We start from the raw sequence: 25,842 nt of genomic DNA, 5'->3' as shown, positions 1-25,842 counted from the left end.
ATGGGATTGACAAACGTTTAGCTAGGCTGACAAAGAAAAAAAGAGCAAAGATGCATGTAACAAATCAGAAATGAATGTGGGGACATTACTGCTGACAAAGACATGAAGTATTGAAGAGACTACTATGATCAATTGTATGCCAACAATTGGATAACCTGTGGGATATGGATAAATTCCTAGAAACACAGTACCAAAATTGAGTCAAGAAGAAATAAAATATATGAACAGACATTCAACAGGTAAACAGATTGAATTAGTGAAGAAAAAACACCTCCCAAAGAAAAGTCCAGTACTAGGTGGCTTCCCTGGTGAATTTTACCAAAAATCTAAAGAATTTACACAAATCCCTTTTAGACTCTTTCAGAAAATTGGAGAGGAGAGAATAAGAATACTTCCTAACTCATTCTTTGAGGCCAATATTACTCTGATACCAAAGCCAAAGAAAGACATGAGAACAACACAGGCCAGTATTCCTTATGAATGTGTATGTGGATATCTTCAACAAAATACTAGCAAACTCAATCTGACAATATATTTAAAGGAATATACACCATGATTGAGTGGGATTTATCCCAGGAATGCAAGGGTGGTTTAACATAAGTAAATGAGTTAATGTAGTAACCACATTAATAGAATAAAGGGAGAAGAACACATGATTGTCTCAATTTATGCAGAAAGATTTGGCAGAATCCAACAGCTGTTCATGATAGAAGCCCTCAAGATAAGGAATACCAGGGAACTTTTTCAACATTTTATCAACATTCAGCATTTATGAAAAACCCACAGCTAACATCTGACTCAATGGTGAATGACAAAATTTTCCCCTTGTGATTAGGCATAAGAAAAGGATATTTACTCTCACCACTGTTATTCAAATTATTGTGGAAGTTACAGTTAGCCAGAGCAGTTAGGCAAGAAAAAGAAAGACATCCAAATTGGGTAGGAAGAAATAAAACTATCTCTATTTGAAGAGGACATGATTCTATATATAGAAAATCCCAAAGAATCCACACACACAAAAAAAACTCCACTAAAGCTAATACACAAATTGAGCAAAGTTGTAGGTATAAGATAAACACACAAAAAACAATTGTGTTTCTACATACTAGCAATGAGCAATCCAAAAGGAAATTTAAAAAATTCCATTTATAATAGCATCCCAAAGTATAAAGGAGTAGACTCCTTTGTGAAAGACTTACACACTGAAAACTATAAAACATTGTTGAAAGAAATTAAAGAAAACCCAAATAAGTGGAAAAACATCCTGTGTTCATGAATTGGAAGACAATATTGTTAAGATGGCAATACTGTCCAAAGCAATCTACAGATTCAATGCAATCTCTATGAAAATTCCAGTGGCCTTTTTTGCAGAAATGAAAAAGCTGGTTCTCAAATTCATAAGGAATTGCAGTAAGCTCAAATAGTCAAAGCAGTCTTGAAAAAGAACAAAAGTGGAGGACTCATACTTCCCAATTTCAAAACTTACTACAAAGCTACAATAATCAAAACAGTGTAGTACTGGAATAAGTATGATATATAACCAATAGGATAGAATTAAGAGTTCAGAAATAATCTGATATATGTAAAGTCAGTTGATTGTTAACAGGAGTGCCAGGACCATTCAATGAAGAGAATAATCTCTTCAGCAAATGCTTCTGGGACAACTAGAGATCCATATGAAAAACAATACAGTTAGATCTCTACCTCACACCATATAAAAACAAGTTTACTTGAAATGGATCAGTGGCCTACATAAGAACTAAAACCCTTAAAACTCAACAACAAAAAGACAAACAATCCAACTGTAAATGGGCAAAGGACTTGAATAGCCAATTCTCCAAAGAAGTAGCCAATATGTATGTGAAAAAATATTCAACATCATTAGTGATCAGGGAAATGCAAGTGAAAACCACACTGAGATGCCACTTCACACCCACTAGGATGGCTAGAATGAGAAGACCAACAATAACAAATTGATGAGGATGTGGAGAAACTGGAACCCTTCTATGTTGCTGTCAGGAATGTAAAATGGTTTAGCCTCTGTGGAATAGAGTTTGACAGTTCCTCAGAGTAAAACATAGAATTATCATATGACCCGGCAATTCCACTCCTAGGCATATACCCAAAATAATTGAAAACAGGTACTCAAATATATGTACATGCATGTTCATAGCAGCACTATTTACAGGAGCACAAATGTCTGTCAATGGATAGGTGCATATACGAATTGTGGTATGTACATCCATAAAATATTATTTAGTGATTGAAAACAGTGACCTATTGATAAATGCTACCATGCAGATGAACCTTGAAAACATTGTTATGTGAAAGAAGTCAGATACAACAGGTCACATATTGTATGATTCCATTTATATGAAACATCCAGAATAGGTAATCTATAGAGATAGTCTACAGATTGGTGGTTGCCAGGGTCTAGTGGTAAGGGGGAAATGGGGAGCAACTCTATATGGAGTTTCCTTTTGGGGTGATAAAAATGTTTCTGAACTAGATACAGCTATTGGTTGCACAACACTGTGAATGTACAAAATTCCACTGGGTAGTTCCCGTAAATAGATTAATTTGATGTTGTGTTAATTTTACCTGAATAAAAAATTAAAATGCTTGCAAAAAAGCATGAATATATCCCATAGCAGAATTAAAAGAAAAAAAAAAGAAATCAGGGAATAGAAAGAGATCCTGAAATGACAAAGATGATTGATTTAACAGACAAAGATGTAAAAAGAGCCACTACTAATGGGAGAGGAAAACAGGAACATGATGTGTAAATAAATAGAAGAAGATATAAAAATATACCCAAATGGAACTTCTAGAGTTGAAGAATGCATTATCAGAATTAAAAAATATGTTGAATGGGATTAAGAGCAGATAAGACACCGTAGAAGATCACTGAGCTCGAATACCTATGTTAGTGACTATTCAAAATGAGACACAGGGTGGAAAGACTGAAAAAACCAACAAAACAGTGCAACAATGAGCTGTGGGACAATGTTAAGTGATCTAAGGTACAAGAATACTTCAAAAAGTTCATGGAAAAATGGAATTAAGTACGAGTCTTTCTATGAACTTTTTGAAGACCCCTTATATATTTATTAGAGTCCCGGGAGAAGGGAGGGGGACCAGGCAAAATATTAGAAGAAATAAGGACTGAAAGCCTTCTATGTTTAGTGAAAACTATAAATCCACATCTAAGAAGTCAGTGAACCTAAAGTGGAAGAAACATTAAGAAACCACACTGCTGTGATTTAAATGTTTGTCCCCTCTGAAACTTATGCTGAAATTTAATCCTCAATGTAACAATATTAAGAGGTGGGGCCTTTAAGAGTTGATTGGGTCATGAGGGCCCTCATGAATGGATAAATGCATTCATGGTTAATGGGTTATCAGAGGAGTGGGTAGGCATGAGAGTGCGGTCGTTATAAAAGCCAGTGTGAATCTCATTGTACTTCCTTAACATGTGATGCCCTGCACCTCCTTGGAACTCTGCAGAGAGTTCCCGTCAGTTAGAAGGCCTTCACCAGATACAGTCCCTAGACCTTGGACTTCCCAGCCTCTAGAATTGTAAGAAATAGATTTCTTTTCAAATTACTCAGTCTCAGGTATGATTATAGCAGCAGAAAACAGACTTAAGACACACACCAAGGCACATGATAATCAAATAGTTGAAAAACAAGAGATACTGAATGAAAATCTGAAAAGTAGCTGGACTCATTATGAACAGAGAAATAAAGATAAGAATGACAACAAAGTTTTTGTTAGAAACTACAAGCCAAAAGAGAGTGGAGTGATGTCTTTAAAGCAATGAAAGAAAAATAATTAATAACCTAGAATTCTATTCCCACTGAAAATACTTTTCAAAAAGAAGTGGCTTTTTGTTGTGTTTTCTTAATTTTGTTAAAACATACATAACAAAGTTTATCATTGTAACCGTTCTGAGTGTACAGTTCTCTGGCATTAAGTACATGCACATTGTTCTGCAACCATCACCAGCCATCATTCATCTCCAGACCTTTTTCATTTTCCCAAACTGGAACTCTGTACCTATTATATACTAACTTCTTATTTCCTCTCTCCCTAGTCCCTGGCAACCACCAATCTACTTTCTGTCTTTATGAATTTGACTGCTCTAAATACCTCATATAAGTGGAATCATAAAATATTTATCGTGCTATGACTGGCTTATTTTAGTTAGCATAGCATGTTTAAGGTTCATCCATGTTGTAGCATGTATCAGAATTTTGAACTGTGTTCATAGCAAGGTGGCAGAAAGTGACGGTACCCAGTGTCACTTTCCCCCACAAATCAACCAGTTTACAACTATAATAATGTAACAACAGCCAAGCTGGGCTGCTGGAGGTCAGGGGAAGAAGGGGGAGAAGTCAGGGGGAGAAGCCACAATGAGAGAAAAAAAACTGCTTGGAGTGTTTTGGGCCCTGGCTGCTTTAAGACTGGAACTGCAGAGTGCATGGAGCAGGAGCTGGCAGAAACTGCAGCTGTGCCCTTTGGATGGAGGTGCTTTGAAGTGGCAGGGGAGAAGATGGCCTTGGTGGTCCCCAGGACAGCAAGACCAGTAATAGGGTTCCCGTGGACCCACGCACAAGCAAGGAGCCAGAAGAGCTGAAAAATGGGAGCCAATCAGAGGCCGGTGAGTCATCTCAAGGGACTGGTGCAGGGCCTGTCCCATGGGAAGTGTTTGAAGCATGGGTGGTGGGGGAGACGGGTCCACTGGGAGAACACTGGGACACAGCAAGGACAGCTGATCTGCCACCCAATCAGTGTAACACCACTCAGAGGAGACTGGTCGGGAATGCAGAATGATATGGGGTGCAGTTTGGTGAAGATTCAGGCCCAGATCAGAGTTTCTACACAACCCAGGTGCATCCAGTCTCTGGAGAACTGGAAGTACGTATAAGGTCAACCATTAAACCCTGAGCTGCACAAAAAGTCTTCCCTACGGAAACAGCAGCAAAGAAGCAGTTTAGATCAACAACACAGCTCAAGTACTGGTTCCCACAGGAAGTTCCCCTGTTTTAGAAGTAAGCAAAGGACAAAAAATTAGTTCTGGCCCAGGCATACCACCAGCACCTTGGGGCCTACCAGGGGACCTGAGGTATAGAGCTGGGGACTGGCCCACCTGCCCACAACCACACACATCGCCAGTGCCTTGGGGCCTGCCCGGGGGCCTGAGGCATGGACCCCCTGCCCACATCCAGGCACACAGCCAGTGCCTCAAGGCCCCGCCCGGGGGCCAAGGGCATTGAGCCAGGGACTGGACCCCCAGCCCACAGCCAGAAACACTAGCAGCACCAAGGAGCATGCCAAAAACATCACCTCCATGTGGGTGGCCCACCACAGCCACCACAGTAACCACGGCTGACGTGAAAGTGGCTAGATGCCACAGCCACCACACAGATGGTCTGTCAGCCATTGTAGTGCGTTGACACAAGGACAGTCACCAGCAGAGACCAAAGAAAAGAATAGGATGTCTCTCTCCACAAAGCCCATTCCAGAGTGACAGTAGAAGCATCTGCTTTATGATAATATTGGAGGACCTGAACACACGTCTTGGCATTGAACAGATCATCTAGGCAACAAATCAACAGAGTAATCATTACTTTTTCAGATGGAGAGAAGAAATCTAGGGTAATCAGTGGTGGGAGGGGGGAGGGAGAGGGAGATAGGGAGAGATTGGACAAGAGGCATAAAGAATAAGTACGATTTGTAACAATATACATACTAGTAATTTAGATTTGATCAAAATATGTCAACATTGAATCCCAAAATATGTATAATCAATTATGATTTTATAAAAAAAAATCACATATCAGAATTTCTTTCCTTTTTAGTGGTGAGTCATATTCCATTGTATGTATTCTCATACAATGTATGTATATTCAAGGGTTCTTCAAAAAGTTGGTGGAAAAACAGAATTGAAAGATAATACAAATCTTTGCATGAACTTTTTGAAGTACCCTTGTATATACATTTTGTGGTATATATTCAGTGATGGACACTTGGGTTGCTTCTGCCTTGCAGCTATTTTGAATAATGTTGCTGTGTACCTGTTTGAGTCCATGCTCTCAGTTCTGGGTATACATCCAGAAGTAAAATTGCTGGAGCATATGCTAATTCTGTATTTCATTTTTTGAGTAACCACACCATACTGTTTTTCATAGCAGCTGCATAGAAAAATGCACAAATTTTTCAATTTCCCCACATTCTCACCAGTACTTATTCAATTCTTATTACTAATTCTTTTTACTAATAGCCATCTTGATGGGTGTGAAGTGGTATCTCATTGTGATTTCGATTTGCATTTCTCTGATGATTAGTGACGTTGAGCATCTTTTCATATGCTTGCTGAGCATTTGTCTGTCATCTTTGGAAAATGACTATTTGAATCTTTTTCTCATTTTTTAATTGGATGTTTGTTTTTTGTTGTTGAAAGGTAACAATTATTTATATGTTCTGGATATTAAACCCTTATCACATTTATCATTGCAAGGGAAGTGACTTTTTAAAACAAGCAAAATCTAAGGGAATTCATTTCCAGCTGACCTGTACTACAAGAAGTCTTAAAGGAATTTCTTTGGGCAGAAGGAAAATACTAACAGATGTAAATTTGGAACTTTGGAAAGAAATGAAGAGTACTAGAAATGATAGCATATGGGGTAAATATAAAAGACATTTTCTTCATTTTAATCTCTTTAAAAGATAATTGACTAAAGCAAAAATACTAAGTGCATTAGAGGCTTACAAGATACATAGAAATAAATTGATGTCAGCAGCATAAAGAATGGGGCAGGGAAAAAAAGGAAGTATAGAATTGTCAGGTGCATGAAATAGTATGATATTTATTTGAAGGAAGGCTGTGTGCATTTTACAGCAATTGCTATAAAATGAAATAAAGAAAAATAGCAAGTCCATAGGGGAGATAAAATGGAATACTAAAAAATAATCAGTTTAAAAGAAGGTAGGTAGGGCTGGCTGATTAGCTCACTTGGTTAAATTGAGGTGCTGATAAAACCAAAGTCAAGGATTCAGATCCCCTTACTGGCCAGCTGCCAAGAAAAAAAACAAAACAAAACCCCAAAAAACATATGCAAAGATAAAAAAGGAACAAATAACAGGTGGGACAAAACATAGCAAAACAGTAGATTTAAATCTAACCGTATTGATAATTACAATAAATATAAAGTATCTAAATACTCTAATTAAAAGGCAAAGATTGTCAGATTGGATAGAAAAGCAAGACCCAAATATGTGATGTTTACAAGAAAATCACTTAAAGTCACTTTAAATAGAAACACACAGGTAGGTTAAACATACAATGATAAATGGGGACTTCATCTGATCCATGTGGAATGACAGGGACCATATTTCCCCTCCTCTTGAAACATCCCTCTTCCCCCAAATAAGTGGAAAGAACAGTTGTTGAGACATTGGACATCAGGTAGTGAGGACCAGTGAGCCCAAGAGATGAGAAACAAGGTGAGCCCTACAATTACCTCATCCTACTGTATTGAGAGACTTTCCAGGATGTGGCATAGGGAGTAAAATCTGAGGTACAGAGCCTGGAATACTCCCTGAGTTAAGGAGTAACATAACTCCTTAGCAAAGGAGTAGCACCAACTAGCAAATTATAAAAGCAAGACTTGAAAGGAACAAACTGTTTTCAAATAACTGTATCCCAGAACAGCGTTCAAGAAGATTTAGAGAAATGAAAAATATTTAGTACATAACAAGGTAAAACTCACAATGTGTCATTCAGTTAAAGATTACCGTGTATACAAAAAAGCATGAAAATATGACTATAATGAGAATAATCAATCAATCAAAATTGACATAGATGATGGAATTAGCAAAGGACATTAAAATCAATTATTATAACTATTCTGTGTGTTCAAAAAGTTAGAGATATAGAAGATACAAAACAACCCATCTCAAACTTGTAAAGATGAAAACTATATCTGTGATGAAAAATACACTAGATGAAATTAATAGCAAATTAGACACTGCAGGAAAAATGATTAATGAACTTGAAGTATAGAAATAGAAACCATCCAGAATGCAACACACTGAGAAAAAAGAATAAAAATATATAGAAAGCATTAGTGAGCTGTAGGACATCTTCAGGCAGCCATATTTTACTCATAAATTTATATTGTTTTACTCATAAATTTATAATATAAATTTTACTCATAATTTACTCAAATAAATTACTCATATTTATATGAGTATAATGTATATGAATAATCTGAAGTTCCTGAAGGAGCCAAGGTACAGAAAAACCTACTTCAAGAAATAATGAAGATAGATAGAAAGAAAGAGAAAGAAAGAAAAAGAAAAGACCACTGTAATATGTTGAACTTTCAGAAGTATAGAACAAAGCTAAGGATACTAGATACAAAGGGGAGGGAGGGAGGGTAGTTGGGGAGTGATAGGTCGGATGGTGGGCATGGGGAAAGATTACAATATGTAATGATGAATTTGCTAATAATAATAATGATAAAAGAAAGAAATGGCTGCAAACTTTCCAGACTTTGTGAAACCATAAACTTACAGATCAGAGAAGTTCAATGAATTCCAAGTATAAAAAACAAAGAAAACTACACTAAGGTGTCTTATAATCAAATTGCTGAATGCAAGTGATAAAGAGAAAAATCTTAAAAAGCAGTCAGAGAAAAAAAGTCATGTTTATGTTATGTGCAGGGGAACAAAGATAAAGGTGATAGTAGATTTCTTGTCATAAATAATGTAACCAAGAAAACAGTGGAGAAACATTTTTATGGTATTGAAAGATGAAAAGTATCAACCTGGAATTCTTTATCTGACAAAAATATATTTTAAAAACAAAGGTGACATAAAGAGGTTTTCAAACAAACAAAAGCTGAAGGAGTTCATCAGTGACACTCCTCCTCTTGAAGAACATTTTAAAGTATCCTTTAGACAGCAGGGAAATTGTTTTTACCCAACGCAAATATGGATTTACATAAAAGAAAGAAGAGCACCAGAAATGGTAACTACTTTGGTAAATTCATAGGATTTTTTTCATCAGTTTAATCCCCTTAAAAGATAATTGACTATTTAAAGCAAAAATATTAATAAGCTATTGTGGGATTTATAACATACATAAATTATACGTGATAACAATAGCTTAAAGGCAGGGAGGTAGAAATGAAAATATACTATTATAAGTTTCTTATGCTTTCCATGAGGGGTATAATATCATTTGAAGGTTGACTGTGGTTAAGATGTATACTATAAACTTTAGAGCAGCCACTATAATAGCAAAACACAGAGTTATAACTAATAAGCCAGAAAAAGGAGATAAAATAGAACCATACAAAATCCAAGGAAAGATGAAAAGGAAAAAAGATCAAATGGGACAAATATTAGGCAAATAGCAAGATGGTAGAATCAAATGTAACCATATAGATAATCACATTAAATGTAAATAATCTGAACACCCCATTTTAATGGCTGAGATTGTCAGATGGATAAAAAAGATTCAACTCTATGCTTACCTGCAAGAAATACTTTAAACACAAATAAGTTAAAAGAATGGAAAAAGATATAACATGGTAACACAATCAGAAGAAACTTGGAGTGGTTATTTTAGTATCAAAGTAGACTTCAGAACAATAAATATTATGAAGAAGGTAATTTCATTCATCCTGATAAAGGGGTCAGTTAATTAAGAGGACATAACAATGTTAAATGTTTAAGCACCTAATAAGAGCTTCAAAACACATGAAGCAAAAACTAATAGAAATGCAAGGAGAAATTGAGAAATCCATAATCACAATCAGATTTCAGTAACCCTTCTCAATAATTGATATAGCAAGTAGGCAGAAAGTCACCAAAGATGTAGTAGACTTGAATAACACTGTTAATTAACTCGACGTGATGGCATTTATTGAACACTCCACCTAAGAAGATAATACACATTTATTCACAAACTCATAGAGAAAATTTACCAAGATAAACTGTATTCTGGTCAATAAAATAAGTCTCAGTGCACAAAGAGTCAAGTCATAAGAAGAATGTTCTGTGATTAAAATGAAATTAGAAATCATTAATAGAGAGATCCTTGAAAATTCTTAAATATTTGGAAATTAAATAACACATAAGTAATCCATGATTTAAAAAGAAGAAAGGAATAGGGAAATTAGAAAGTATTTTAAACTGAACAACAATGGCAATATGACATATAGGAAAATGTCACTAACATTACTTACAGGAAAATTTATAACACTCAATGTCTATATTAGAAAAGAAGAAAGAACTCAAATAAATGACTTCTACCTTAAAAAACTAGAAGATGACCAAATTAATCTCAAAGGAAGCAGAAGTATTTAGATAACCAGAATAGCTTTACATGTGTTAAAGAAACAGAAATTGTAGTTAAAATTCTTCCCGCAAAGAAAACTCCAGATCCAGATAGCTTGACTGGTGAATCACACCAGACATTTGAAGAAGAAATAATACCAACATTACACAGTGTTTTCAAAAATATTGAAATGGAAGGAATGTTTTCCAAGGTTTATGATGCCAGCATTATTGAGATACCAGAACCAGACAAAGGCACTATAAGGAAACTACAGACCAATAATTCTCACAAATATAATTGCAAACATCTAAACAAAGTTTTAGTAAATCTCACTCAGCAGTGTATTAAAAGGGTAATATGTCATGACCATGTGAGGTTTATCTCAGGAATGCAGGGTTGGTTTAACGTTCAAATCAGTGTAATTCACCATGTTAACACTCTAAAAAGTAAAAATCACATGATCATCTCAATAGATGCAGAAAAATCATTTGACAAAATCCAGTATTCATTATTGACAAGAATCGTTAGCAAACTAGGGATGAAAGTGAACTTCCTCAATCTGATAATGTGCATCTATGAAAAACCTCATTAGCTGGTGTTGTATTTATTGGTGAAAAACTGAACAGTGTTTTGTTTTTTTTTAAATTAAGAACAAGACAGATATCCACTTCTACCAGTCCTATTCATCATTGCCCTGGAGGTTCTAGCCAGTGCAGTCAGTAAGAGGAGGAAATAAATGGTATTCAGGTTGGGAAGAAAGAAATAATTGTCCTTATTCATGGCTGACCAATGCTGACCTGATTGGCTATTTAGAAAATCTGATGGAATTCTAGAACTAATGAGTGAGTGTAGCAAAGTTACAGGATACAAGAGCAATATATGAAAATCATTTATGTTCGTATATACTAGCAAGGAGCAACCAGAAATTGATTATAAAAGAATACCATTTTCAGTAGCACCAAAAATATGAAAAAGTCTAACAAAATATGTTTAAGAAAATTGAGAACTAAAAAATATTGCTGTGAGAAATTAAAGGATACTTAAATAAACTGAGAGATAGTTGATCCTCATTCATGTATTCCCTACTTGCGAGTTGGCCTACTCACTGCAGTTTATTTGTAACTCTAAAATTAATACTTACGGTAGTTTTATGGTCATCTGTGGGCACTTGAGAGTGGCAAAAAAATTTGAGTTACCCAATGCGCATGATCCCAACTGAGGTTGAACAAGGTGATACTCTGCTTTTTGTTTCAACTTTCATATTGCAAGCAAGTGGCCCTTTCTTGTTTAATTTAGTGCCAATTTTTTGCATTTTTGTGATTTTTGTTGATTATTTTTCTTTTTAAAATGGCTCCCAAGTGTAGTGTTTAAGGGATATGTAGTGTTCCTAAGCACAAGAGGCTCTGATGTGCCTAATGGAGAGAATAACGTGTTAGAGAAGCTTCATTCAGTTTTAGTTCTGTCGGCTGTGAATTCAATGTTAATGAATCAACAATATATATTAACAATTTATATTAAATAAGGGGTATTTAAATAGAAACACATGTAAAACAGGGTTATGTATTGATCAGTTGACAAAAATATGACCAGAGACTTACAGGAACCTAACCCTGTATTTCTCCTGGGAGCAGAGGTTCTGTATTTGCTAATTCACATGACAGTGACATGTCATTATTCTCAGTAAAGAGAATTGACCATATACCCCTGTTCATGGGTTTGAAGACTATACTTTGTTTAAATGTTGATTTTCACCAATTTAATCTATAGATTCAAGAGAATTATACTACAATCTTTGTAGGCTTTTTTGTAGAAAGGGATAAGATGATTCTAAAATTCATATGGAAATTCAAGAACTTAGAATAGGCAAAAGAACTGTGAAAAAGAATAATGTGGGGGGCCAACACTACTTAATTTCAAGAATTGTTATAAAGCTACAGTAAAAATAGTACTGGCACCAAAATAGACAAATTGATGAAATAGGTAGTCTAGAAAAAACCCACTTATATATAACTGATTTTTTTTTTAAACAAAGCCATAAAGGCAGTGCAGTGAAAGAAATAAAGCTTTTTCTGCAAATAGTGCTGGAACAATTGGATATCAATATACAAAAACTGAAGTGAGATCCATACCTTGTGCCATATTTAAAAATTAACATGTCTGTGGACTTAAATGTAAAACCTAATAAAACTATAATGCTTTGAGAGGAAAATATAGAAGAAAAATTTTGAGACCTCAATTAGGTAATGATTTCTTAGATACACCACCAAAAGCACAATCTATAAAAGAACAAATTGATAAATTAGACTTCATTAAAATTAGAATCGGTTCTTAAAAGACACTGGTAAGGGAATGAAGAGAAGCCACAGCTTGGGAAAAAATCTTCACCAAGCATATGTCTGATCAATGACTTATATCTAGAATATATAAAGAACTCTTCAAATTCAACAATAAGGAAAGAAAGAAACCAATTAAAAATGGGTAAAATACTCAGATAGACTCTTTAGTAGGTAAATACACAGATGGCATGTAAGCAAATGAAAAAATACTCAACATCATTAGTCATTAGGGAAATGCAAATTAAAACCACGATGAGATACCATTTATATGCCTATGAGAATGGCTAGTTAAGATGACTGACCATACTAAATGTTGGTAAGGACATGTTCTGTTTTTGCAGTGTTTAAATCTCAAGATGGTTTCATTGGAAAAGTTGGAGACTGTAGGCGTGACACGCCAGCCAGCTTTGAATCACATCCTAGAGTCTCGTCTTTCTGTTTTTCAGAACCATGGTGGTACTGTCAAGACTTTAGGAAGGGAAGTAGTAATTAGAGTTTAAGACTTTTATACAGTGGCCCATTCCCTACTTTTGGTTTGTCTTTGTAAAATAATTTTTTAACATAAAATTTTACATGTTCATAGTAAAAAAGTAAAACAATACAGTACTTCAAAGCAGAAAGTGAGAATTCATCCCAGTTCCACTTTTTTAATACATGCACATTTGATTTAAAGAAGATAAAAATATTATCAATTAACTGCTGTAACTTTTTTCATTCAACATTTTGCCTTGTTTTCCTGTGTGAGTATATAAGCCCTGTACCTCTTTCTCCTTTCAAAGCTGCATAGTCCGTGTAGTTTATTTAACCAATCCGTTATTAAAGGATAAATATTTAGTTTGTTTATAGTTCTTGCTATTACAATCTTATTACCCAGATTGCCATTGCATATATCTTATGCAAGTCTTCCTGTATTATGAATACCTATATGAAGAATTGCTGTTCTAAAGATAGGTACAATTGAAACTTTAATCAGTGTTGCCCATCAAAAGTTTGTACTAATTTATATTTGCACCGAGTTTGTACCCATTTCCTGACATCCTTGCCAATACATATTTAATATGATAACTAAAAAAAAAATCTTTATCAGTCTAATAGGGAAAAATATCTCACTGGAGTTTGAATTTTTATTTATCATTTGTTTGAACAGATATGCTTACTCATTAAATTATGTTATATGAGTTGATTGTGTATACATTTACTGTTTTTTCTATTGGCTTTAAAAAAATTGATTTATATTGTCTTTGTATCTTATAGACGTTAATTTGTCTTCACATCTTGCAAGTATTTCTCCCCCAGTTTATAGACTTTTTTAGTCTCATTTATGGTGAGTTTTGCTTTACAGAAGTTTTATATTTTTATGTTAAGTGTCAGTTTTTTCATTGGTGGCTTCTAGGTTTATCTAGAAAAGCCTGTGTTACAGGATTATCACAAATATTCAGCCAAGTTTCTTGTCCTTTTGTGATATTTTTATGTTTTGCATTTTAATACTTCTGGAATTTATTTTCCTGTTTATGGGAGATAGGAACTTATATGTTCCCCTAATGGATTGACAGTTATAATACAGCAGTTTGACACCTGGGCAGACCTTGGACAACCTTAAGGTCTAATTTGAAGTTACGAGTTTTCTTTTACTTTTAGCTGTGGACAGATAGTCACATTTCTCCCAGAAGGCAAGAGCCCATAAAAGGTAAATTCCTTTGCTCTTTTGACATTGTTCTTTCTTTTTATTTTACTTGGGAATTGGGATGCATTCTCTCCAGTAGCAGAGAATAGGTAAAGGGGAGACAGGAAAGAGACACAGAAACTGTGTCAAAGTCATTTCTGGGATCAGGAATGGAAACAGATTCTGTTTTGGAGAGATTTGCCTCTCCAGGTTAGGTAGACTTTAACTTTACTAGCAACAGCTTTGGCTGGAATATAGCTACTTTAAAAATATTTGCTGCTCTATGTTCTGGTGTAGGAAACTTTTGATGTTTTAGTGAATTCTGGTCACATAGTTGTTTTCTTTTTGGTTTTTTTGTTTTGTATTTTTTTGGTCTTTTTTATAATTTTTAATTGATGTTATGTTTGTTGAGCAGTTCTGGGCATTTGTAATAGGAGGGTTTTCAAGTTATCTTTTTTTTTTTTCATTTTTAAAAATTGTGGTAAAACATATATAATGTTAGAATTGCCACTTTAAGCATTTTAAAACATACAGTTGCGTGGAATTAGTTACATTCACAATGCTGTGCACAGATTACTGTATGACTTCATGTAGCTAGTTGAGAGGATGTTGAATGTTCCCATCACAAAGAGGTGACACATGTTTGAGGTGATGGATATGCTAAATGGTCACATAGTTTTTTCTGCTCCCATGGAATCTATATTAAAGGTCTACTTGCATTTGCCAGAATATGATGTGTTTTTTGTGTTTTCTCCTGCATCTGTGCTCTTTGAAAAGCTTGGACTTATTATTCCCTTCTTCCCTTGGTGAATTCTTACTTTTCTTAACAAATCTAATCACCACCTCTTAAAACCTACTTTTTCATACTCCCTTTGCTTAAGGAGTCCCTGTAACAGCTTCATTATAGCACTTAGCATATTGTAATTTATTGTATTTGTCTATGAACTTGTCTGTTTCTCTGTCTGACTATGAGTTCCTTTGGGGTCAGAGATTTTGCCTGCTTATTTGTGAGCTACATTATTTTGGCATAGTTTGAGTATTCAAGTCCCAGAGAATCCAAGACATTTTGTAAGAAAATAAAAATAGGATATAGCTAAAAAAAAAAAAAGAATGTATCTATGCTTCTGTTGGATATGCAGATACTGCTGTTATTGTAAATATCTCTTACCAGTGTTTCTTACCAAAGTTATGGTGAGTTATATGTAAACAAATTTTATATCAATGAAAGTAGAATATTCCCTAACACTCATATGAGAAATCTTAAATATAATTTATATCACACTTGGGATTTTATTCAGTGGAAACAATCTTATAGAGTTATAATAAGTCAAGGAAAAAATAATAATAAACACATGCTTTTCACAGAATATTAAAGTATATTTGTATGAATAAAATCAATTTATCCTGGGCCGAGCCCGTGGCGCACTCGGTAGCGTGCTGCGCTGGCAGCGCGGCGACGCTCCCGCCGCGGGTTCGGATCCTATATAGGAATGGCCGGTGCACTCACTGGCTGAGTGCCGGTCACGAAAAAGACAAAAAAAAAATAAATAAATAAAAAAAAAAATAAAATCAATTTATCCTAACAGAACATTTTAACTTAGAATATTTTCACTTAGAAAGCCAAGAAAAAAAGATCACTGTTTTAATATTTGACAATAGTGTGTTTTAACAAATAATTATTTATTAATCATAATAATAGTGGATTCTTAATCGTTGTTAGCAATGTCTTGTACCATCTCATTCAATCCATAAATCATCCAGTGAGATAAAAACTGTTATCTCTATTTTACTGTACAGGAAAATGAGATTTAAGTACTTTCTCAAGGTCACATAGATACTAGCAATTGGTAGAGATATCCCAAAACAGGCTCTTAACCATCGTATGTCAGTTGCTATCTCATAATGGCAAAGTCTTAGATTGTGAAATCCATTATCATTAATTTTATTTACTTCTAAGTAGGCTCCTACTATTCCAGCCACCAAATTGACTTGAAGCCTATTTCAAAATATCTTCAGTGATGACATTCTTAGGTCTCTTGAAAATGTATACCTATGTAACATTGTAAGTATTTCTCACTTTTTGCACTGTTGATTTTTCTAAAAAGTTATATGTAAATTGTTTATGTATCTCAATTTGTATAGACCAGTTTGTTTTATAATTTTGTAGGTGCTTTATCCAGATTTTGGTGTAACTTAAGATGTGTTGCTGTATCATTGAGCTCTGTTAAGTATTTAATACTAGTAAGATTTCTAATTAAATAGAGGAACAGCTATTTAAAATCAAGTTTTAATCATTTTGTAAAATCAAACATTCCAACTATGACTAATTATTTTTTAATTTATCATCTTTCAATGTTCGAATTTCAATTATGAAGCTCTATGAAAGTGGGATATTGTGCACCTCTCACACCAAAACTGTAGTCACACTTTAAAATGTTTTATTGGATTAATGTTACTTTTATGAAGCAGAAAGTAAGAATTAGTGGAATATAAGTTTTACATCATGTTAGTTAGCACTTTCCTTTAAAGATTTAGATGAGGTTTTTTTACCAGTGTCCACAAAACTATTAACGTACCATTTTAATCACTCTTTAATATGTTTAATATCTATGCTATTAAAAGTTTTCTTACTATAAAATTTTCACTTTATGCTTGCTATGCTCCTAATACTTTTTGCATTGTAACAGACGAATATACAGCATTACTGAATTATGAAAATTGCACAGCAGTAGTATAAATGCTATTTCAGTGGTATGCAAAATTGGCCTGTTTTTACCGTACTTCAGTATTTTTTCATTTTTAACAGATTGTCATTCTACTTTTACTTTCTGATATTCAATTAGGTGTGCTATCTGTTGAACTTGAGGATTTCATGCCATGATTTGCAAGAACCAAAACTGAGTATAGCTTCAGGTCACCTTGTATTTTCTATAGTTACTGATTTTGAATGGGACATTGTATGCAATACTTATCTGCATGGTACATCGTGGAATAAGTCAAATGCAGGTTTCCTCAAATCTCTCTTTTCTTTTTTTTACTGTCCCCCAAAGTAATAATTACTAGTTTTTTGGGGGGGTTTGGAAGCCACTTAGAATGGCTTAATTGTAGAATCAACTGTCAGCTGTATTGTTTTACAAATTGGTTGCTTAGATTCTCTTTCTTTTTACTTATTCCCTACCAGGTATTTATGTAGTTTTCTTATAAAATAGTTTGTTAATCATAATGCTCATGATCAAGTCATTGTACCAAATTATTGGCCTATTAAGAATATCAGAAATTTAATAGAATGTTATTTTCAGCATTAAACCTTGGCATAGAAAGTTTGTAGGTGAAGTTCCTAAAATCAGCAATTTTTATTCATTTTATGTGTTCTCATTGTCACTACAGTTTAATTGTATTTATTGTGACTGTAGTTTAACTGAGCAGGAAGTCATCCACTTGCATGTTTTATGCTTATACTTTTGGTATTGATTAATGAGAGATGAATGAAAAACTAAAAAGAAGTTAACTATCTATGAATGAGATGAGGGAAAAATATAGGATAAAATAATTTAATGTAGTATTAGCAAAGTGTTCGGAAGCTGTAATAATATCTTGTATTTGCAGTATAGTTTGAAAAAACCATACCATACAGTTTTAAATCTTAACTTCACAACAACCTTGTGAGTTAAGGAGGATAAACTTGCTACCCTCATTTTACAGAAGTAATAGAAGGCTTAATGAGTAGTAGAAAGAGCTAGTACTTAAATTTTGGGCTTGATTCCCAAGTCTAGAGCTTTTTCTACTGATATGCTGCATCAAAACGAGAAGGAAAAAAAATTAAGATGAAAGGATAAAAAAGAAAATTTAGTTATAGTAATAAGAATTAGGAGACTTACGTGTTTCTGATAAAATTTTTTGAGAGGAAAGGAAAGTTTACAGGATAAATTAAACATTATAATCTTATAATATTTAAAAATCTTTAAGCGTGCTGATATATATATAGAGAGAGAGCAACTTAGGTACTTAGGAAAAAAGTTAATTTATTGTTTAAAAGGTGATACATATTTCTGTTGCATGTATTGGAAGACATTAGATGATTTGAATTTTTTAATACAAAATTTATGAAAATAATCCAGATACACAATTTGACTTCAATCTAAAATAGTCAAAACTAGTTTTTCTGCCATTTTTTAAAGTCATTCTTCAAAAAAACTTTACAGCCTTTTTATTTACAGCTTCTCTCCAAGATAAAATGGCAAATCCAAAAGAAAAAACTCCAATGTGTCTGGTAAATGAGTTAGCCCGTTTCAATAGCGTCCAACCCCAGTATAAACTTCTGAATGAAAGAGGGCCTGCTCATTCAAAGGTAAGGTTATGAAGAGAGGTGGTGAGACATGCTTGTCAAACTATCAGATTTATCATCTCAGGTTTTAATTGTGCTTTATTTTTTCGATTGGGGATTTGGTGGATGGTCTGAAGGCTTTTATTTCTGTATTAGTAATATTTTGAAGCCTGTAACTAAAGAATTTTGTATCTCATTGTGGTACAGTACTTCATAAAAACCTTAACAAACTGTGTAAGATACAGAGTTTTGATTCCCATTTTGTAAATTAAACTCAGGCACAGAAAAGTCAATTGACTTGCTTAATAGTTCGTAAGTGCCATTGCCAGCACTGGAATATGTGTTCTTTGGCCACAAGTACAGGGCTCTTTCCATTAAATCACAGCTGCTAAAGTAAAAATGGAGACAGAGGAAATACAGCAACAGTTGCCTAGTGAGACATCTTTTCTAATGTGTTGTTTAATACTAAGATTCATCATTTATACAAGTTATGTATACCAGTATTGTCGTTATCAGTGCATTCACTTTTTTTTTTTGTCTTTTTATCGTGACCGGCACTCAGCCAGTGAGTGCACCGGCCATTCCTATATAGGATCCGTACCCGCGGCGGGAGCGTCTCCGCGCTCCCAGCGCCGCACTCTCCCTAGTGCGCCATGGGCTCGGCCCTCAGTGCATTCACTTTTAATATTGTTCTTTTAAATGGAAAAGCAGTGTGTGTGTGTGTGTGTGTGTGTGTGTGTGTGTGTGTGTGTGTGTGTGTGTGTGTGTGTGTGTGTGTGTGTGTGTGTGTGTGTGTGTGTGTGTGTGTGTGTGTGTGTGTGTGTGTGTGTGTGTGTGTGTGTGTGTGTGTGTGTGTGTGTGTGTGTGTGTGTGTGTGTGTGTGTGTGTGTGTGTGTGTGTGTGTGTGTGTGTGTGTGTGTGTGTGTGTTTTGTGGCTGGCCGGTATCAGGATCTGAACCCTTGACCTTGATGTTTTAACACCGTGATCTAACTAACTGAGCTACCTGGCCAGCCCTTAAAACCAATTTTTATTTATTTATTTATTTTCTAATTTATAAGGAAACAATATTTATTGCTTAGTTTTGGTATATTTATATATAGCTATGTAATATATATATATATATAGTTATATATAGCTATGTAATAGCATATATAATATATGTTTACATATATCTGAGGGGTCTTCAAAACATTCATGGAAAGATTTGTATTATCTTTTTTTTTTTTTTTTTTTTTTTTAAAGATGACCGGTAAGGGGATCTTAACCCTTGACTTGGTGTTGTCAGCACCACGCTCAGCCAGTGAGTGAACCGGCCATCCGTATATGGGATCCGAACCCGGGGCCTTGGTGTTATCAGCACCGCACTCTCCCGAGTGAGCCACGGGCCGGCCCTGTATTATCTTTTAATTCAATTTTTCTATGAACTTTTTGAGGTACGTATACTAAGAAATCTACAACTAGCACATTTGTGCTTGTGCTTAATTCATCTTTTGTGTGTAATTTTCTGTAGCACATTTTAAATCATGGATATTGGAGATTATGATAATGATCATAAATTTCTGTATACAATGTGTAAGCATTTATTCTCAAAGAATTGGTTAATCTTCATAAAGCAACTGGCTATTGGGTTGTTTTCTAGCATTTCCCTCAAAATAAGGAAAATAAGATGTAACTAAAATTCATCAATTTTGTTCCCTGTTAGAGGCTTTTGTGAAGGGGTTTTGGTTAACAATTTAATTTGTTTGTAATAGTTCTTGTTCTTGCATTAGCAGAGAAAATATTTGTGGCCTTGGTCTACCTGTGCAGCCATGTATCCTGACTCTCTGTCATACTTGTTCTGCCCTTTACCATGTTGAACTGTTTTCATTTCTCAGAATGTTTCATATTCTTTTCATATCTCTCTTCCTTTGCCTAAGTTGCAGTATCTTTCTGCTTTTTGACCTTAGTTATTTTTGAGCCCTCAGCTCCCAAGTTATATCTTTCAAACCTCTGTGAAACCTTCTCTGATCCTTCCACTGGGCCTCTAGCAGGCCTGGAACTCTCAGTTGTAGTTGTTACTGTGTTAGTACAATGATATGTGTTGGTCATTACTTTTGTGCTAGACTGAGCTTATATAGGGGTGTTTATTTTACTCTTCTGTATATCCTGATTCCTCTAGTGTATGTTCTCTTTGCTCCTCATTGCCAATTTCAGATATTCTTCCTTGAGATAATCCTCCAGCTTTGAATTTCATGTTATCATACTAACTCCTCACATCCCCTCATGGTAGTCATTTCTGACCTCTGGGTCATTCCATCACATTTCTCATAGCTCACTTTCACTCTTTTCAACTTGTCTCCCGTTTTAATTTTTGGTAATTTCACTGTCTAAATAAATGATTGTTCCAACATGCGGATGATTTAGTTTCTTGAATTTCTTTAGTTTTCTTGTTCTCCACTCTCCTTTAGCCACTCACTCCTGTAATCACACTCTTGACCTTATTACCAATAACCTCCATAGCAAAACCCTCCATAATTTTATTTTCAAGCATTCATCTTTCTCTAACACTTCCTAGCTTTCTAGTTCATTCTCTCTAGTAATTTGACTTCAACAGTCCTTCCAAACAAATAAAATAAGACAAAAATAAAAAACAGAAACAAAAACAAACCAGTCCTTCCTTCCATACCACAAATCCATTGATTCTACCACCCTTCTACTCTTCCTTACTTCCCTTAGTCTTCACATAGCTCCTTAACCAGCATAAATTCTGTGTCTTGTATCATGTACTCTCAGCTGTCTTGCCTCTTGGTTAGAAGTACTTGCTTGGCAAAATTCTAACCCGAAATCTGAACTCTGACTTTTCTAATGAATTATGGATTAACTGCCTATGGAAGCCAACCTTTCTATTTGAGTTATAGATCCCAGCTCCTTTCACCTGTTGAAGCCCATTCCTCCAGCTTTGCTTCCTCTTTCCTCTTCTCCCCTCCTCTTCCCTTTTTTTTTTTTTTTTTGTCATTAATTTCCCCTTTGAATGGATCATTCCCACCAGCATGCAGACATGATATTCTTTTTCCTATTTTAAAAAAAACAACTCTTGGCTCTACTTCTTTCTCCAGTTATAACCTCATTTCTCCTCTCTTTTACAGCAGAACTCCCTAAGAAGAGCTGTCCATACAAACTGTTTTTCAATTTTTCCATTTTCCCTTTAGTCAGGATTTTGTCCCGCCCCCACCATTCAAAACTGGTCTAATGGAAGTCACCCGCTACCTTCTCGTTAAATACCATGATCCGTTGTCAGTCCTAACATGGCGGCCTATCAGCTGTATTTAATACACTTGAACACTCCTCCTTGTTGAAATGTTTTCTTTATTTGGCTTTCAAGACACTGTGTTATTTCCTTTTCCAATTATTTCACTGGCCACGTTTTTAAGTTTCTTTTGATTTTTTTTTTTCCTTATCACCCAGACCTTTTAATGTTGTAGGGACTCAGTGTTCAGACCTTGGACCTCTTCTCTCTCTCTCTCTCTCTCTCTCTCATTACAGTCTCAAAGCTTTAAATGTTATCAGCTTTATCTGTATGCTGATAACATTCTATTTGTGTCTGCAGCCCAGAGCTCTTCCCTGTGCTCTAGAATTGTGTGTCTGACTGCCTGCTCATCATCTCTACTTTGCTGTGTCTACTAGACATCTCAAACTGAATTCCTGATCTCTGTCACACACACACCTTTCCTTTATTTTCTCAGTAGCACTTACCACCTTCAAATACAATATTTCATTGTTTGTCTCCCTCAACTGTAATGTAAACTTTGTGAGGACAGGGCTTTATTTTTGTTTATTCACTACTGTATCCCCAGTACCTAGAATGCACATAGTAGGCATTCAGTAAGTGTTTGTTGAATGAATGAAAGAATGCAAAATTGGGTCTATGTGTAGATTTCAATGGGTGAGCTTTTCTGAAAGACAGAAAGAAAAGGGGCTAACGGTTCTTCATTGCTCTAACTTCAGAAGGAATGAATGGATAGATGTAAAATAGTACACTGAGGAAAACAGAACCAAATTTATTCTCTAAAGAGACTTTAAAAATAATGAACCAGGAAAAATTTCATTTGAAGCAAGTTTATTTGAATCTATTAATAGAAGATGGATTTGAGAAGAAAAAATATTTGACAATTTTACTGTTACTTTTTTTCCTGTTTTCAAAAATGTACATCTAATAGTATGTATCTATTAATTGTTTTATTTGGAGACTCTACTTCAATTATTCTAAAATTTTAATACTGTTTTACTTTGGGTTTACTTAAGGAAGTATATCAAATCATCATCACTGTTATTATTAAAAAGTATTTTAGGACTTTGTGATTCCTATTTTGGCTGTTCAAATTTTTGGTATTTTAAAACAGTTTTTCCTTTTAAATTTTCTTGACATTGCTCTATAGGTTAAAAGTGAAATTATAAAGTGGAAGAATAATTTTTATGTGCTCATGTACAAATAGTAATCAGCAAACTGAAATTCAGCATATACATTAAAAGATGGAATAAGTATGATACATTTCCTTTCAAAGAAATACTGTCTCATGTTTGCTTTTAAGATCTTGACCTAAACCTTAAGTTATAATTGAGAGAAAGGACATGTTTCTAAGCAGTCACTGAAAGAACTCCAATTCTCAGAGTTCCATGAACTCAGATTAACTCTGAGCAACACCGTTTATCCTGAAGTGAGTTCCAGTTCAGCAGTAGAAACACTGTGGTCAAGGGTCTTTCTGACTCTGGTATTTTAGCTAGGCTAATTAGAATTAGCTCTGTGCTTCCTGAAGGCTTATAGATGTTTAGGTTTTAGTTCAGGGTATTGTTGGTGTTACCTACCCCAAGAGGGAAGAGCTAGATTACTCTAACAGTTAGTGACACCACCCCTACCCTCCATGTTTGGTAAAGGAAAACCAGGCTACCTGTCAAGATTCTGGAGGAACCGAGGAATATTTTTGCTAAGATTCCTTAGGAATCCATTGTAATTTTTGGAGGGGCTTATGAACTGACTTTATGTCTATCTCCTTTCACTGCCAAGGTTTCAAAGGCTGAACAGATTTGTTGTGGTGAAAGTGAGCCTGTGTGTTTCATATTTCTAGACAGTTCTAGGGTTCCCTTGGATTTTAAGGAGATTTGGAGATTCCTCTTGCCAACTTGTGCCTATTGCTCTGGTGATAGACCACCCTTTTTTCTTGTATCTCATTTTTTAAAAGAGTGAGTACTAGAATAATTGGCATGTTCTTGAATGAAAGATATTTATGAATTTAAGTAATAAATTGATGTGAGTATTAATTAGGTAAGTCAGGATTCCTTTTGTGAAAAGCAAAGTCATTTTCATTTATGCATTTTACCAGTGGCTTTAGTGAGACATAAATGTATTTTAATGAAATAAATGATTATTTCTGGTAAGAAAGATTTAAATTAAGTCCCAACTCATTAATTTTCTTGGGACCTTAATTGTGTGGCAGCTCACACACACACACACACACACACACACACACACACACACCACACCACACCACACCACACCACACCACACCACACCACACCACACCACACCACACCACACCACACATATCACACCACACATATGTTTACATATATCGTACTGGCGCTCAACTTTGGCGTTTATTGGAATCACCAGGGGAACTTATGCTTGAGTCTCACCCCCAGAAATTCTAATTTAATTGGTCTGGAGTGAGGCCCATACATCAGGAATGTTTTTTAGAGCCCTGAAATGACTTACATGAATAGCCAGAGTTGAGAAACACTGGACAGAGGTTAGTGTCTTCAGGGTGGTGTAGAATTGTCTTCTCATACATCTTAATGGGAAGCAGTGACCTACCTTATGTTTTGTGCTTTTCTCTTTTCCTCCATTGAGTTTTACAGAATTTGAACAACTTATGGCAACTTTTAACATGTGACTGTTAAATAAAAATTATTTTAATGTTTGCCTTGCCCCCTTTTATTTTTCTGCTCACTTTTTAATTGAACTCTGAAGCAACTAATATGCTGTACATTAATGTGAGTTATTACAACATTGCTGTGTTCCCTAGGTATCTGTGTGCCGTTCTTTATTTTTTCCTACAGATTCATGTTTTGATTTTCTCAAGTCTCAAAAGAAGGCTGTTAAAATTAGAGTATGAGGAAGAGAGCCATGAATAACATAAAATGGTATTTTCTTCTTTTCCTTTATTTTTCTGTTTTGATAAATTGTCAATAGGCATGATTAAGTGTAAGGAAGCTGCACTAGTGCTGGCACTTTGAGATAGTTTACTTTGTTTTGTTTTTTAGATTTAAAAAATAATTTTAATTGACACATTGTAATTGTGCATACCTATGGGGTACAATCTGATGTTTTGATATATATATGTTGTATAATGGTCAGGTCAGGGTAGTTAATGTAACCATCACCTCTTGTGTTATCATTTCTTTATGGTGAAAACATTCAAAAGCCTCTCCTAGCTGTTATATAATATACAAAACTTAACTGTTATGAGATGGTTTACTTTGGAATAGGTATCACTGAGGAAGGCAGTGTCATCCAGGGGCCTTGAAGCCAAGCAGTTTTTTAAAAGAAAATCTTGGACAGATTTGCCAGCTTGATCTTTGCCCTGCGCTGCCCAGCTTGTGTGACCTTGAGCAACTAATTTAAAGTCTCAATTTTGTCATCTATAAATTGAGAAATACCATACCCGATATTGTGGTATAATGGAGTGATGATGTGTAAATTGTTAAGAATTATGTTGATGAAGGAGGCACCCAAATAATTGTATCATTGCTTGTTACTATTATATAGGATTTAAAAATTCCTTGGTAAAACGTCTGTTGAGTATTTACTATGTGATAGGCACTGTTTTTGCACTGGAAATAAGAAATAAGTAAGTTGTATATCATGCCCTTAGGAACTCAGTCTCATGGCATTCACTGTGAAGCACACTATCCTCTTCTCAAGATTCTTATTTTAAGTTACAGTGAAAAATTTAAAGCAGACACAAAAGTAGAACTTAGACATTATAAGTATTTGGCCAAGATTATTTCACTTACTAACACCCTCCTGCTTTTTTCACAGAAATTTTTAAAATAGTTATATCTGTTCATATATAAGTACTTTGGTATACATCTCAGATAAGGACCTTAAAAAAGAAAAAAAAAAGAATACCT

The 25,842-nt window shown here is 34.7% G+C and overlaps 1 protein-coding gene across 12 annotated transcripts in view; it reads left to right on the top strand.

The window, feature by feature from the left end:
- STAU2 (staufen double-stranded RNA binding protein 2) overlaps positions 1-25,842 on the top strand; it is a 290,691-nt gene that overhangs the window by 14,495 nt on the left and 250,354 nt on the right. For 4 of the 12 annotated variants that reach the window (XM_063079354.1, XM_063079344.1, XM_063079345.1 and 1 more), the window contains exons 4-5: positions 16,311-16,412; positions 18,568-18,698. The exons of 5 other annotated variants lie outside the window; for them this stretch is intronic. In XM_063079354.1, the coding sequence (XP_062935424.1) occupies positions 18,585-18,698 (114 nt within the window). In that variant the 5' untranslated portion in view covers positions 16,311-16,412; positions 18,568-18,584. Of the gene's footprint in view, positions 1-16,307; positions 16,413-18,567; positions 18,699-25,842 lie in introns of all 12 variants that reach the window. 3 more of the 12 variants (XM_063079347.1, XM_063079349.1, XM_063079346.1) reach the window with 2 other exon arrangements.

The sequence above is a fragment of the Cynocephalus volans genome, chromosome 15 (assembly GCF_027409185.1).
Source record: "Cynocephalus volans isolate mCynVol1 chromosome 15, mCynVol1.pri, whole genome shotgun sequence".
NCBI classification, from domain to species: Eukaryota; Metazoa; Chordata; class Mammalia; order Dermoptera; family Cynocephalidae; genus Cynocephalus; species Cynocephalus volans.
The sequence above is the reverse complement of the archived record's forward strand: the minus strand, read 5'-3'. Positions and strand labels throughout refer to the sequence as shown.